This window comes from Tiliqua scincoides, chromosome 4 (assembly GCF_035046505.1).
Source record: "Tiliqua scincoides isolate rTilSci1 chromosome 4, rTilSci1.hap2, whole genome shotgun sequence".
Taxonomy (NCBI): Eukaryota; Metazoa; Chordata; class Lepidosauria; order Squamata; family Scincidae; genus Tiliqua; species Tiliqua scincoides.
In genome coordinates, this window is record NC_089824.1 from 114,153,397 (window position 1) to 114,169,728 (window position 16,332).

A 16,332-nucleotide genomic window follows, 5' to 3' on the forward strand; every position below is an offset into this window, starting at 1 on the left:
CTGTTGCTATCAAAAATATTGACACTTGCTGTCTGCATTTCTTTCTTGTTCTTTTCTAGAACTCCCAGAGTTAAGAGGCAAGTCTGGCATGGCAGACCACCCCAAACCTCTTTCCCCACCCTTACGGAGAGATTTCGTTCCAGAAGAGATTCTTGTTGCTCTGACTTCTGCTGCCAATCCTGTCCCATGTCCCTCTTTTTTAAGACCCCCCAAGAAAACCAAAAGTACAAAAGACTTCCAGGTATGTGTGCTCGTTGATTCTAGATGAATATTCTTCAATATCTATCAGAAAATGCAGGTGTGCCTGAACTTCAGCTACTAAACTTCTATTTGTATTGGAGATTTAGTTTTGTATATAATTCTATACCTTGAATAGCAGGTAGTGTCGCTTACCATCTAGTCCCAGAGAGCCTTCTAGCATAAACTAATCTTTTTCTGCTTACTCTTCAGGGCTGCATTCGTACTGCTGATGGAGTCTGGCAGCATGCTGGTCGCAGAACCAAATTTCAGTACCTAATACAGCATCCCATCTCTCTGACAGGAGCTGGAAGGTGACTGTATAGAAATAATAGGGTATTGAGTTAAAAGTATTAGCACCCCACTGTTGTCTTGTGGTAACAAGTGGTAAGCTTGGACTTCAAGGGGTCTAGGGCAAGACTGAAGGAGAATGCTAGGGGAGCTTCCATAAAGCAAGATGCCCTCAGTAGACAAGGATGCCTAACCTGTGGCATGGATGTAGCAGTGTGTTTGGACAGTAACAGAAGCATCCATGGGCCTGGCTATGACCTAGTACAGCGGTTTCCAAACTGGCCCTTGGCACATGCCAGGATTAGCCGTCTGGGTGTGGCATGATGGTAAAGAAGCCTTACCATTCCATGCTGCAGCCTTCTGTTTTTGCAGCTGATCTTGGCACAAACTGATGCCTGGCAGCCACTTTAGCTACCAGTCGCCCCAAAAGGCTCTGCGGCCCAATTTCCAAATGGAAGTAGCTGCTTGGCGCAAGTTTGTACAAAGATTGGCTGCGAAAATGGGAGGCTGCTGTGCGGAATGGTATGGTTTCACTACTGCCACACTATGCCCAAAAGGCTGGTATTGGCATGCCAGATCTGGCCTGTGATCCAGAGTTTGGAGGCCCCTGAGCTAGAGTAAGACCTGCACGCCTGTCTACATCTTCAGTGCTGCATTGCTTGCCTTTTCCACATAGGAGAAACCACCCCAGAGTGTCCTGTATTGACAGTTATCCTGTGGTGGATTTGCCCTATCTCATCCTATGGATTGACCTGTGATACGTTTGCCAAAATGGTGCCCACTACTGTTTAATAAGCATTTTCACCTCCTTTTCCCTTCTTGTCACACTGCCCTATTTTAACCACATTTAATTACGTTGGCAGATGTAATGATAGATACAGAGGCTACACTGCTGTATGGGCATGTCTCAACAGCCATCAGTATTCCCAAGGGGGTATGGGGTTTGCTGCTGCAGCAAGGGTTTGGAAATGGACCACTCAGGCTAGAACAAGCTTGAGATATTTTGCAGTCTGAGATTGTGCAGGACTTGCCTTTGAATCATCAGCTATTTTGATACCGAATGAGAGGCAGTGGCACAGTGGGATTTGGGACCGGGGTAAGTACTTTTGCTGCATCTTCCTAAGTGATTACAAGTTATTATTTTCCCTCTTTATTAAGGGATGTCTCTTTTCTGTATGATGTCAATGCTGAAAAGGAGGCAAAGAATACTCCCCGAACTTCTGAACGTCATAAGACTTTATTTGGGAAGAGTCTGAAGCAGCAAGAAGATATAGCTACAGTTGTGAGTTTAATCCATCTGTCTTTTGAGGCACTGATAACAAGAAGTGCAGGACACTGCTTTTTCCTCTTCTCTTAGAACACTGAGAGGCAAGATGAAATTTGAGCTGAACACTGTAGCTTTCTCAATTTTTATTGATCAAAATTGTGTTGGGAATTGGGTAGAAATAAAAGGCTGTTTTTAAGCTTGAATGAACAGTGAGAATTGAAACGAAATACTTTTTTCAAATACAAAGAAATATTTTAGTATTTAATCTTTTTTTGTGTACCATGATAATTTTCTACCATCAGCCACTTTCTCTCCCAGAGCTGCATGGTTTTATACATTTTGCCCTTCTCATGCCTATTCATTTTGCTTCATTAAAAAAAAAAAAGAATATATATATTTTTAAAGTTTATACCCACTGATTTCTAGTCAGCACATACATAAATTACTCAATGGAGAAGTACATCCACAGCTGCTATGAATAAACCTTATCAGGGCCAGACTTTTGGTGATTTGGCTGAATTGGGCCCCATATTTTGGGGGCCCTGCAGGTGTGGGGCATGCTGAAAGTCAACAACACTATTAGAAGGTGATTGGCTGTTACTTAAAAAGGGCAGATGTGCCAGCTCCTAGTTACTTCTTTGTGTTTGGCTTGAAGGTGGGGCCCATTGGCTAAAAGGGGAGAGGTGACACTTCCTTGGCTATAAGCTCTAGCTTTTTCCTATAGCTCTCATACCCAAAGAAAGTACAAGCAAGCAGGCCCAGACAGGCTGTTTCAGCTAAAAACACATGACTTCCAGTTTTCTGGGAAACTGAGGTCACATGTTTTCTCCCAAAACGGGCAGTCTGAATCTTGATGAGGCAGCACACTACCTCTCTGAGGCTCAGAAAAGTCTCCAGAGGCAAGGGGAGCGTGATTCACCTTTGTATTCAGAGACTTCACATAACATCAAGCTCGCTTGATGACAGGGATGCAAACCAACATCCCCATCATTAAGTGGCACACAACTGTATATGCCAAATTGGTATATAAACCTCTCTGCTATTGTTTATAAGTTAGGGTAGTGAGTGACATTTCTGACTGACTGGCCCCTAATTTCTGACTAAGAAGAAAAAGAATCTAATCTAACAGAAATGGAAGAGATTCTTGTGGAACAAAAACACAACTTTTGTTCCCAGAAGTCTTGCTTTGAGCAAAATTCAAATTAAGAACTTTGCTATTGGCTGGTTCTCTCAGTTTCTCCATACCATCTTCTTCCTTGTCAAAATAAGAGAGAAGGAGCTGTGGGTTGCAGGTGTGCTGCAATGACTCCATTTGCAGCTGATGCTGGAGGAAGGTTCCAGCTAGTGGGAATTTTCATTGCCTTTAAAGCCAAATGAAGTGCCTGGCTGCCTGGAAAGTCACCTCAAGAGGAGCTGCTTTGGGTGGGTGGTCTCAGGGGAGATGAGTACCCTGTAATCAAACAAGTAGGGAGTGATAGAAGGGGCAGGAACCGAAGCAGGAGCAACAGCAGCAGGGTGTACAGTCAGTGGCTGCCCCAAAGAGATTGAGAGATGGAGGGCTCAGCTATACCCAGCCTGGGTGTCAGCTGTGGCGGCACTGGGTGCTTGCCTTATCCCTGTGCTTTTCAACTGAGAGCAGATGCTTCCTCTTTTCTCTTCCTGCTGCCACTGGGAAACAGTCTGCAGAGGAGATCTACAAGGGGCACTGACTTAATATCCACCCCTCTTCCCATTCCCTGGATAGTTAATGCCTGCCAGTTTTTTTCATTCCCACCTCCCCATGTATCTCTCTGACTTCAGTCTCTGGGGTGGGTGAGAATATGAGGCTTGTCTTCTCCCTCTCCCATAGGCATATGGCTAGGCTTAAGACTACCTTTCCTAGAGTACACCCTGACTTTCTTAGGGCGCAATCCTAACCCCTAATGTCAGTGCTTTCCAGCACTGGCATAGCGGTGCCAATGGGACATGTACTGCATCCTGCAGTTGGGTGTCACTCTTGGAGGCCTCCTCAAAGTAAGGGAATATTTGTTCCCTTACCTCAGAGCTGCATTGCCCATATGTCAGTGCTGGAAAGCACTGACATAAGGGGTTAGGATTGTGCCCTTAGTCTTTCCTTCTCCTCCTTGGCAAACTTGTGTATGATCTTTGTTATTGCTTTGCTTGCCTCCAAAACAAGAGCTGATTGGTTTACTGTTTGCCAATATATATATTGGTTTACTGTTTGCCTGTATATCCAAAGCCTGTTTCCCTCTCTCATCAAGCATTTTGGTCCTCTGCCCCCCATAGCTTGTCCTTCAGCCCCCTCCCTTACCAAACATAAACACTTGCTGCTGCTGAAAGCAGTTTTCAGTCGTGTTCCACCTCCCATGGGGTTTTGGTTTTGTTTTAGAGTTTGCTGCCTTGTCAAAGGATAGTACCTAAAATTTTTGCCAAGTAATCAAGCTCCAATTATCACTTGGCCATTTGCCACATATCATACAGTGGCCATTTGTGTTGAGTCAAATCCATGTATAACAAGGTTGGACCTGTATATTTTTGGCCCAGGATCACTGTCTAGAGAAGAAAGTGATCCCTGATCATAGAACAGCAATTTTCCATTTGCTCAACATGCACGTTTCAAGTGTACATTTTAATATAAATTTGGGGGGGAGGGACCCTGCAAAAATGTTTCCAGTTGAGCCCCACATCTCCTAAGGCTGGCCCTGAACCTTATGCCTGAATTACTAATCTATGGTTAAGGATTTGAAATGGTTTGAAATGAGTGTGTGAACCACCATTTTAACCAGGATTAGATGTTCTCCACTGAATACACCATGATTAAGACAGTTTTTTCACCTTTCCAGGCTCTCTTCTTGCAAGGTGATAAGCAAACAGGTCTTACTTTTATCTCTTGGTGCATGTTCTCTTGGGGTTCGTATTCACGTTCAGGCAACAAGATATGGCCATGTGATTATAAAATCACAGCAAACAAAGTTTTATATGGCGAGTGTATGGACACCCAATCCAAGTTTTATCTTTGGGAATATATGAATGCTTTATGTTCCTATCATTCTAGGATCCTCAAGGCCTGCTTTTTCTGTTCTCTTTATAGCCAGCAAATATAGCAAACAGTCTTGTTCCAGAGGAATTTCATATTATAAAGAACAGAGGCGTCATGGGTTTGGAGTATTATGATGAGTAAGTGTTGCTGTACTTAATTATTAACATCCTGCATTGCATCTGTAAAGTGGGGTACAATGGTGAGACCAATAACATCTTAATGTAGACAGGAAAGTTATGAGAAATCTGGCTAAGCTCTTCCAAAGCTTGTTCCTATGTAGTATTTACATCCACAGGCACTAAGGTTTAAGATGTCTTAGCATATTTAGCATCAAGGACAGTCAGGCACGCCTGCGCAGTTGAGCACACTCAACCAACCTTGAAAATATGTTGTGTCATTGAACTCTGTTCCTGTGAGCAGCATAATGTTATGTTACCTAGGAATGTCTTGTGGTTAGAAGGAGTTCAAGCATTCACCAGTTGCAACTGGTCCTTATCAATATTGTTTCATCATGCTTTGAGTTACAATAAAGGCTGAGCGGGCTAGCCAGGAGCAGCGCATTTTTCTCTCAATCTCCCAGTGTTCTGCTTCGAGCTCTCCTACCAGCATTATACCCTTTAAATCTATGACTGCCGTCTCATCCATGCTCTGATTCCTTGCTATTTCAGTTCCTACTAACCCTTCAGTGCATCTGCTTTCTGTACTCCCAGCAAGCCACTAGGCCCTAGGCCTTGTGGGTTTCCCAAGCAGCATCTAAACTGCGACATCTGTTAGTGCTCTGCACTCCCACCAAAGAACAAGGCCCCAGAAGCCTTGGTTGTTTCCCAAAGCAGCATCCTGCGCTGCTACATTCCTAGTGGTTATCAAAGTCTTCAAAGGAGAAGGAAATCAATGCTCTTCCCTGTGAACCTTGACTGTGATCTACAGTAGCTCAGAAATGGCTAGAGTCTATAGTCTTAAAGCCTGCTTTGTTCTTTAGACAGTGATGTGAATGAGGGAAACTGTGGGCAATCTTTTTGCTGCATCTTGATTAACTGAGGTTCCACTATAAGGCTGAATTCAGCTCACTGTCATGCCTTGGCCAAGGCCGTAGTGGAATGATCATGGAGTGGAGAGCAGGAGGCAGGCAGGGCAATCAAGGATGAACAAGGCTTAAAATGTCAATGAGCCAGCCAGGCAGAAAGCCAAAGTCTGAAGGTGTAGCCAGGGTTGGGCTGGGGTTGAATACCAAGGGAGTCAATCAGAGAGCCAGAGGCAAGGCAGAGTGAAGCAAAGCTACTGAATTTGTATTGCCACTCTCACAAATGCCTCAGATACCTGGGCTGCTTTGGACACATGGGTTTTCTAGGGCCTGACTGCTTCTATCCTATCAGTGCAGCCTAGATCATATTCTTGCTCTTGGCCAGGCTGGGATGGTGCTGGAGATAAGATGCTGGAAACTGATTACTGGGAGATCTGACTCGGAATACACATTTGTTTGATATGTGAATGGGACAGACACATGAGCAAATGTGGCTGCTATCTTTGTGTCTAGTTTGGCCCTTAATTTGGCTACCATTTCTGGGGATTCACTCCAGTTTGTGCTAGTACTGCATGAGATGAGAAGAGCTTAACTTCTGTACTGTATTTTATTGTTATTGATATATGTTACTGATGTGTTGCTATGGCTCCCAAAAGTCTTGACTTATCCTTTTAAATACTAAATAGATTAATCGCTGATCTTCAGTAGATGTTAGAATCAACCATTTTCAACCACTGTGCTGTGGCACACTGGTATGCTGAGAATGGTCTGCAGGTGTGCCGTAGGAGTTTGAGGGAGGGTCATTAGGGCCACTGGGGGATGTGAGCCTTGGCAGTATGGGTGCCTTATCAATTGTCAAAAGACTGACAATTTTAGTACCTTGACAGTGTGCTGCGAGACAAAAAAATCACTGTGTTAGATGCTTAGTGAAATAGGAGGGCTGAAATCAAGACTGCAAGAATTGCCACATCTCTTGATCTAATATTGAACTTTTCTTATTCATTTGCTATATAAGTTCCTGTGAGAACTTTTGTTGTTGATGACCATATAAATAATAATAAATGTTCACTGTTAAAAATGACTGTTACATTAAAATGACTGTTAAATAATAATTTAAATTTGAAACACAAATATATTTTTGAGGAACTTTCTCAAACAATTTGTTTTTAATTTATTACAGTAAATACACAACTTTACTTGAAGATCATGAAAACAGGCTGCGAGTTTTCCCATCCATGTAAGTAAGTACTGGAATCAAGGCACTTTTGCCCTGTATGCTGCAAACATGTTATATCCCCTCTGTTTTTGTTCTGATAGGAAGCCGTCTGGGAGGTTGGAGGTCATCCAACTGATGAAGGTGATGGACAATATGCTGGAAAAGGCTGGTGTGGATGATGAGGAAGTTGGAGTATCGGGGCTTTCTCAAGTAATGATTTCTAATTGTCTGACAAATTTCATTTTCTCTGGTATTGTGTGTTTTTAGTTAAACTATGCATGTTTACTCTGCTTAAATGGCTAAATGGCAACATTCCTTATAGAAACTATGGGAATGTTGGAATCAGCTGGCAGGTCTTGACCTTGGAGAATTAGGTAAATGGCAGATTAACATCCATACTAAAACAAGAGCTCAAAAAGTCTCTTTGGGATGCAACAAAATAGCAAAATCTGATTTACCATGAAATTGTCACTGGGAGAATGAAAACTTTACCTTTCATGAAAGGTACCTTTTCCTTTACCTTTCACTGGGAGAATGAAAACTTTACCTAAATGTGCCTTCCAGTGGTAATTCTAACAATAATGCTACTCAGGTTCTAAATAGGAAACATCTTGCAAGGATAAATATATTTCAAATTGTTCTCCTCCCCTCCAAAAAGGATGAGAGTTTCTGCCTAGCTTTGCAAAATTAAATCTTGTCTTTTCTTGCAACTTTCCCAAGGTGCACAGAGTTCTGGAGCTGTTGAAGGTGGAGCAGAATGTCTACAATATAGTATTTCATGAGATCATCCGACAAGTCAGTGTGAGCTGTGCAGAACGAGGAGAACTCCTGTCTAAGCTCAGGTCAGGGAGGTTATCTGACAATTTTGGCTAGCACCACAAGGTTGACTGTGTGTGCCGCAAGAAACCAGAGAGATTGTTGAAGATTTTCACTGCTCAAGGGGCAAGCCTTCAGTGCTCTGCATCACTCTTTGCTTTTCCCCATGGTTGGCAACCTGCAGTCTCGAAAGACTATGGTATAAGCCTACAGCCTTCCAAGATTAGTCGAGATTGGGCATGTGCAGGGTGGCTTGCGGAACATTCATCCCCTTCCCCCGGGTAAGGGAGGAGGCCCCGCAATGGGGCTACTTGACTCTGTGCCTGTTATTTAGCTGGCGCAGAGTAAAGCAGCCCCAAGTTGGGCCAGGAGTCCGAACGCAGGGCTCTGGATCTGGCGGAACAGAGTTCCATCAGTCCCACCCCTCCTCCTGCCCCATTCCCCACTTCACATGCCACCACAGTGAAAAAAGGATTTTTTAAAAGTATCTGGGAGTGGTGCTAGCCATCCAGAGGGTGCAGGCGCCCACAGCTATTCAAAACGGCTCCCTGCTGCAATCACAACCCACCTCCGGTTTCTTTATTCAGGGTTTGCTTATCTTATGATTTTGATATGGCTTCTCAGACCTTCAAGGGAGAGGAAACTGCTCCTCTTTGTCAGTTGCCAAACTTCTGCCTTCTTAACCTGAGCACTGGACAGAGGCTCAACTATCCTGTAGAGCAGTGTTTCTCAAACAGTTTTGACTCTAAATGCATTTTTTCTCTCAATTCAGTGAGCCATGCAGTCGGTATGTATTAATAATAATAATAGCATTCCAATGCACCTGGCAATGACATCATCATTCTGTTCCAGAGTGCTAAGAGGGAAGCCATGTGGGCTTCAATTTCAGCTATGCAGCAACTTGAACCTTCACTAGGAAATTCACTGATGCAGGTCTGGATGGACCTGTGCTGCAGGATTGGTTATGGTTTGGCAGCTGTTCCACCCTCCCCCCACCCATCTAACCTTCTCTGCTACTTGGCAGGTCTGGGTGGCTGCTCTGGTGCGCATGGGAAGGCTCTGGCCTTCCAGCTGGCACTCCAACAGCACACAAGTCCATATACAGGTCCAACCTTGTTATACACAGATTTTTTATACACGAATTTGACTCAACACGAATTTGACTCAACACGAATGGCCCCTGCAAATGAGAAGGGATGTGCTGATCCTGGAGAAGGGAAAAATGCATCCCTTTAAAATCACAGTTTAAAAAACTGCTTTTTACTGTTTTACTGTTGCTGAGAGACAGTCATGCAAGTGATTTTCAGGTATAACCTAAGTATCCACATATTTTTCTATCTCAAAGCTGATGAGAAGGGCCCTTTAAATTAAAGGAAAACAGTTGTTTAATAATCCCAGAGAGGGCAGCTGGCTGACAATCCATCAATCATTTTCTCTGCAGGCTTCACTCCTCCCTTCCCCCTGAGCACTTGAACTAAGGCTAAATGGCAGTGATTATCACCTTCTGCATTCTTTCTCCCTTGCTGGGGCTCCTGGTGAAGGGAGAGATTGCTATCTCCTAGTGAAGCCTAAGTGCCTGGAGAGACACTGATTGCCTCTGTGTGCATTACAAAGGTCAGCAAGGCTGTTTTCAAATCACCACAACAAAGAGACTTTGTTTTTTAAATTAATTTGCTATAGTTCCTTTTTTGCCTCTGGAATAATGAGACTCAACCTGTACTGCCAGAAGTGTTTTCACAAGTGCCACAAGACAGTTAGTGCTGCCAGAATGTTTGTTTGGCCATAGGTTTGGCCTGCAAATTTGTTACTGTTCTCATTTCTTAAATGCATTTCTTACTTTTCTGTGCCAGTTGGTTTTGGCATAGCAATTGTATTGTGGAGAAGCGACAATTCCTCTTCCTTTTTCAGACAACGTTATGTTGAACTGCTGGAAAGGATTCCCAAACAGATGAGCAATCTCTACAAAGAAATGATGGCACAGCGGGTGATGGATAAACACATCACAGATGAATTATTCAAGTTCAAGGAAGCTGTAGGAAAGCTGACAAGGTCAAAAATACTTGATTAGTATTTTTACTCTATTATTTGTGAATAAAAATTGTGATTGTACCAGATAGTTAAACTTATTGCTGTATTCAATCTTAGGGAGCTGTATACAATTCGAGAACATGACCGAAGAACAACAGTTGAAGCTGAAAGGTCCTATGAAGAGCTGGCTAAGGCAGTACAGGAATCTGAGATGAATGCGAAGTGAGTTCTAGAAGGAAAAATTGTGAGAGAATTTGAGCTGAAGAAAAAGCATTTCCCCCTTCTCCTGCACTTGTATGCAATTTGATGCATGTTTTCGCATGTTGAGTTCAAGGCTAGGCTTCAGGATTTTAGGGGCTCCCCTGTGCAAGAGACTGTCTGTAGATCATGAGAAAATTATTTCTCATTAACATGTATATCCTGCATTGTTATGAAGTGCAAAGAAATAACCGTAACAATTGTTCTTAAATTACACAGCACTTTTCTCAATTTCTCTTGAATATATGTTAGGGGGCAATCCTATCCAACCTTACAGCACCGATGCAGCTGCAATGCAGCCCCATGTTCATTGAGAAGGCCTCTATGATTTCCCCAGCCACCACAGGATGCATTGTGTCTCCCATTGGCCTGGCTGCATCAGCTCTGGAAAACTAGATGGGATTGAACCCTTAGTCTCTGAACTTTGTTGTAAATCTTGACCTCTCCTGCCTTCCTCCTCTTCCTGCTGAATCTAACGTGGTGCTCCAGAGCAAGGAGTGGAGAAGCTGGAATGTTGTCAGCCCAATCCTATGCATTTTTACTCAGTAATTCCCATTGAGTACAATGAGAACAGAGGCGTAGCTAGGTCATTTGACACCTGGGGCCCATAAATTTTTGTAACCCCATATGAATCAATCAATCAATCAATCAATTATGTGTGTAATCAATTAATTATATTATTACTTTAATTATGTGTGTAATTAATTAATCAATTAATCAATTAATAATTAATAATTATTAATTCACATTTTTATGCCACCCTTATTCTAAGTAGCTCAGGGTGGTGTACGTGCTCCCTCCCCTTATTTTGTCCTCACAACAACCCCGTGAGGTAGGTGAGACTGAGAGACAGTAACAGTCATGACATGAAATGAATAATAATAATGGCCAGAAAATAAATGCAGTGAATATTTCCCCACAAGCAATGGATGAAATTCTGCATCAAATGGTATATATAACATGATGTTATTATTCCTAAAAGCCATGATTTCCAGAATTTTGGTCACTAGGGTGTCACCCCCACAGGATATCTCATTGGCCTGTTTTGAGTTAAGGCCAAAAGTTCTCAAACTTTTAACACTGGGAACCACTTTTTAGAATGACAATCTGTCCAGGACCCACCAGAAGTGATGTCATGGCTGGAAGTGACATCATCAAGCAAAATAAAATAATTATAAATAACTATGAGAGCAATCCAAACCTGGGCTGGAGCAGGCAAGCCAGGAGGCTTGCGCTGCACCCAAGGCAGGTTTGTGGGCAGTAGCAACTCAGCCAGAGGCAAGGGGAAACTCTTCCCCTCACCCCTGGGCAAGGGCTGCTGGCCCCAATGGGTCTCCTTGGACCTGAACCACCTCTGGAGGTAGAGCAAATCCAAGGAGAGCAGAGCGGTTTGAAGCTGCTCCGTTCTCCGCTGGGACGGGGTTTGGGATTCGGCATAACTGCCGGGTCCCAGCCCTGTCTCCGGCTCCCCATGCGCCCGCCCCCGGGGCCACCCATCACCCGCCCCCCTCTCAGAAACGCCTCCTTTCCTCCTCCTCCCCACCCTCCCACGTCTACCTTAGCTGCTTGTGCTGGTGCGAGTGCGCTGACACAAGCGGCTACGGGGAAGCCTCGGCGGAGGCTTATGCCAGCCTCCACAGGCTGGTGCTTCTCAGAGCGCCAGCCTGGCTTTCCCGCAAGGAGGTGCAAACATGCTTTACGGCACCATTGCAACATTCTTATGCCGGCCCAAGGGACTAGGATCGGCATAAGGCTCACTTTGGATTGCTCCCTAAATTAAAGAAAAACAGAAAATTAAATAAGGGGAAGCTAACCCTGTTTTACCAAGTGAATTTTCTCTGTAGCCTGCCTGCAATAACACTCCCCCCCAAAAAAAAATATCAGAGATTTTCAGCCCTCCCCCATGCCCACCTTACCAGCAGAAGTAAACCTTTCTCTGTTTTATTCTTTGGGTGGGGGTGCTGCCTTCTGGAGCAGTTGTTGAGCTCCACTTTAATCAGATTGGGACCATGTAGCCATCCTTGCATTCCCCTTTGCCTGACTTGACCAGCAGCCAAGGCATGTTTGATTACTCGCAAGTAAACGCAACTGTGTGGCTTACTTTTGCTTTTCATAGGGCTCAATTCATTCGTCTGCTTGGAGGGAGAAACTTTTTTCTTGGGTGTTTTTTGGGGGCAGCTTTCATTGGATAGGAACCACTCTGGTGTCGTTGGATTCCTCTCAGCCTGCCCTTTCCAATGGACTAAGGCACGTTCGCCTACTCACGAGTAAATGTGCAATATGGCTTGGTTTCACTTTCCATAGGGCTCTTGTTTTCTGGTTTTTTCGCTATAACTTTTAATGGAAAGGAGATAAATTTCCTCCAGTTTTTTTGTATTGCATTCAGCTGGAAATTCCACATCCAAAGGTATATATAGCATGATGGGGTTACTCATAACCTCCACGAAGTTAGCGATGTTGGGTAATTTGTGGTGTCACCCCCCAAGGCTGGTAACTGGGGTGGACTACCTCTGGCCCCTCTAGCTACACCACTGAATGATAGTTACTCCCAGATAAGTGTACAGGTGTGTGCCACTTTGCAATGTTCCTGCTTACACTGGGATCACGTAACAGATGACCATGTGTGGTCACATGGTAATTGGGGGCACATACCCCAACCCTCTGAAAGAGAGGGAAGCTCTGTTCCCTTCCATTTTGGACACTCCTCCAAATGAGCACGCTGCCTCTTGCAGGGCTCAGACTGAGGGAAATCGTGCCTCTTGCGTGATTTACAGTTTCCCCCGTGATACCGGAAATAGCACGAGAGACACAATTTCCCTCAGTCTGAGCTTCGCCAAGGCAGTGTGTCTGTTATCTTTCAATAACGAAGAGATGTTTGGAGGTGTATACTTTGCCATCACCCTCTGAGAATCACAACATTGTAGGTGACTTTGTTGGTTCAAGACAGTTCAAAGTAAGGTAATGCCCCCTTTTAAAAAACTAATGAAAAAGTAACAAGGTATCAAACAACAAGCTTTTGAATCTAGAGGATTCTTCATCAGTCAAGATCAGCAATTTTCAGCTGGTATGCCACAACACATTGGTGTGCTATGAATGGTCTGCAGGTATGCTGCAGGAACTTGGGAGAGGTTAATTTATTATTAAGGCCCACTGGGGATATGACACCCACCCCCCTGCTGGCAGCATGGTGTTCCTTGTCATTTGTCAAAAAATTGATGGTGTGCCCTGAAAATGTTAGTGCCTTGCCAGTTGCCATGAGATGCAAAAGGTTGAAATCGTTGGTCTAGAACAGGGGTGTCCAAAGTTTTTGGCAGGAAGGCCACATTGTCTCTCTGGCACTGTGTCGGGGGGCCAGGGGATAAAAAGAATTAATTTACATTTAAATTTGAATAAATTTACATAAGTTTACATAAATTAATATATTAAAGATGAACTTACATGAATGAATGAAGGTCTTGAAATAGCTCAAAGCCTATAAAAGGCCTTGCACAAAGCAAGGCTGGCCTTTCCTTTGCTGCTGCTACTGCATCACAGACATGAAACAACAAGCAGTGGAGGGCGCCCTTGTCCCACAGCTCATGCGAGAGGTCAAACAGTCACCCTCACGCTGCGTCGGGCCAGTGCGGGCTCCAACAAATCTCCGGAGGGCCAGAGGTTCATTGGAGACTGGGGGCTCCCTGAGGGCCACATTGAGAGGCCTCAAGGGCCGCAAGTGGCCCCAGGGCCGGGGTTTGGGCACCCCTGGTCTAGAATCTAGATCAGTGATTTTCAGTCTTTTTCTTCTCATGGCACACTGACAGGGTACTAAAATTGTCAAGGCACACCCTCAGTTTTTTGACAATTGACAAGGAACACCATACTGTTGGAGGGGGGCTCACATTCCCCAATGACCCTACTAATAAATGACCCTCTCCTAAACACCTGCGGCACACCTGCAGACCATTCACGGCACACCAGTGTGCCACGGCACAGTGGTTGAAAATGGCTGGTCTAGATGGTGAGCAACAGAGCAAGGGAGGAATAGCAAGAACATGTTGCAGGTTTCCCAACAGCCTGCAGTTTATACAATCAAAAGCTGGTGTTGAGGAAATTGCAGGCTTGAACAATCTCTGAAGGATATGAACAAGTTTCAGGGAACACAGGGCTGTTTAAATGAAGGAAGCAAAAAATGTTTGACCCCCCCCCCCAAATTCTAGAAGTACCACATCTGTAAATTAATTCAGTTCAGTCTCTAGCATGCTCAGAACTCACTGGTTCTTTCCGAGGCAGAGATCATGAAAAAAGCAGAGCAATACTTTAGATTTTATTTTCTCAAAGAAGTAATATAATTAAGGTGTTACAATAGGCTTAAAGTCAATTGAAACCAAATTGAGAGTAATCCCTGGTATTGGAGGGCATCTCAACTTTCACACTGAGGCTGCAATTCTATTCACACTTTCCTGGAAGTAAGCTCCATTGACTATAATGAGACTTACTTCTGAGTGCACACACATAGGATTGGGTTCTAAGAAAAAGAAACACTGTTAGCCAGTTGACTTTTTTTTTATTTCTTTTGGTTTTTTGCTCAGTTAATTCCTCCTGCTTCTCAATTGTTAAGGGAAACTAGTAGAGGAAGTTAGCAGGAGATAAAAGCCCACAGACCAAAGGCAATTTCTTCTCTTGGCATTTGACAGTCAAGGCAAACTCCTTCAAACATTCTCTCAGCATCAAGTGGTAGTTTTCACAATTTTCAAAAGTCAGAGTCAGGATACTTTTCAGGTGGTGCTTTTAGTGAGTTAGCATTTAGATTTCTAACAGGGAGCGCATTTTAAATCCCATTGATTGACACCAATGGAACTTCAGTACTTAACTTTGACTGGATTTGGGACACATGGTTTGGAGCCCATTTTTAAAAATCTTTCACTTTATGCCCATAATAGATAGTTCTAGTTGTTTGAATAGGATGAATGATAAGTTATTTCTGTGTGATGCCATTTAGATAATTGATGGTACCCTGAAAAGGAGGAAAATGTAGTGTCCTTTATAGTAACTTCTCCTGTCTTACCCTACTAGCCTTTTGGATGAATACCGTGAACTGTATGAACTGCAGAGAGCAAGGCTTGAGGCCCAGATTCACCAGTTAACTCGAGAAAAAGAGCTCTGGAGCACTGCTACGTATGACTTGGCTCTAAAGGTAGGTGCCCCCAAAAGCATGGCATGCACTTGCTTTTTATAACATAACCCTCTCCCCTTAATAACTTCTTCTAGTGCAGTAGTTCTCAAACTCTCAGAAAGAGTTTGAGAACTGGTGTTTGCCGAGGCAGGGAGGGGGCAGTAACACAATCACCACAGTTGTGGTTTCATTACGAAACTGGAAGTGGGGTTTTTCTTTTACTTTATTATTATCCAAATTACATAAAACACAGTTTTAAGCTGGCATTGAGCAATTGAAACAAGTGTCAACCTGACCTAAGTATCAACTAGCTATACACACAGTATGTATGTTCCTAAAAGTGCCATTTTTTGCAGATCTGATGGTGTTATTGCAGTAAGCTGCAGTTGTTTAAACTAGTTTCCAAACTTTCTGAGATTGTTCCGAGTGCCCCGATGACAATGGGGACCACTTTGGTATGTTTTGTCCATAGTTGTGTGATTTCAATGGCCAAGTCTGTATTTTGTCATTTTTTCTAGTTCTTTTTCATCAACTTTGGCATCTCCAGGAATTGCGATATCAATTAGCCAGACATTCTGATTTTCTATTATTGTTATATCTGATGTATTATGCTCGAGGTGACAGTTTGTTTGAATTTTAAAATTCCAAAAGAACTTGACTTGTTCATTCTCCAACACCTTCTCAACCTGATGTTCCCAACATTTTTCAATGCTGGCAAATTCAAGCAGAGGCTTGACAAGCACCTGTTGGAGATGTTCTAAGAGGATTTCCTGTCTAAGGCAGGGGGTTGGACTTGATGACCTATTAGACCCTTTCCAACTCTATGATTCTGTGACATTGTACTTTTTACATAATGACCAATGGATTACTTTTGCAACTCTATCGAGTCTGACTTCGTAATCCGTCCGCACCATCTTACTGCATTCGCATATCAGATGAGACAGTCTCATCTTTTTCCTGGCAAAGTCTGCACTTAGGGTTTTCACCTATTTTCAGGATTTTAACC

At 43.6% G+C, this 16,332-nt stretch overlaps 1 protein-coding gene across 6 annotated transcripts in view; it reads left to right on the plus strand.

The window, feature by feature from the left end:
• Positions 1 to 16,332, plus strand: part of AXDND1 (axonemal dynein light chain domain containing 1) — a 65,232-nt gene that overhangs the window by 8,531 nt on the left and 40,369 nt on the right. For all 6 annotated transcript variants that reach the window (XR_010794350.1, XM_066625118.1, XM_066625122.1 and 3 more), the window contains exons 3-12: positions 60 to 241; positions 451 to 551; positions 1,687 to 1,810; positions 4,887 to 4,972; positions 7,037 to 7,093; positions 7,174 to 7,282; positions 7,793 to 7,914; positions 9,797 to 9,937; positions 10,034 to 10,138; positions 15,227 to 15,347. Coding sequence is in view for 5 of the 6 variants with exons in the window: in XM_066625118.1 (XP_066481215.1) it covers positions 60 to 241; positions 451 to 551; positions 1,687 to 1,810; positions 4,887 to 4,972; positions 7,037 to 7,093; positions 7,174 to 7,282; positions 7,793 to 7,914; positions 9,797 to 9,937; positions 10,034 to 10,138; positions 15,227 to 15,347 (1,148 nt within the window). In the remaining variant the exon portion in view is untranslated. The remainder of the gene's footprint in view (positions 1 to 59; positions 242 to 450; positions 552 to 1,686; positions 1,811 to 4,886; positions 4,973 to 7,036; positions 7,094 to 7,173; positions 7,283 to 7,792; positions 7,915 to 9,796; positions 9,938 to 10,033; positions 10,139 to 15,226; positions 15,348 to 16,332) is intronic.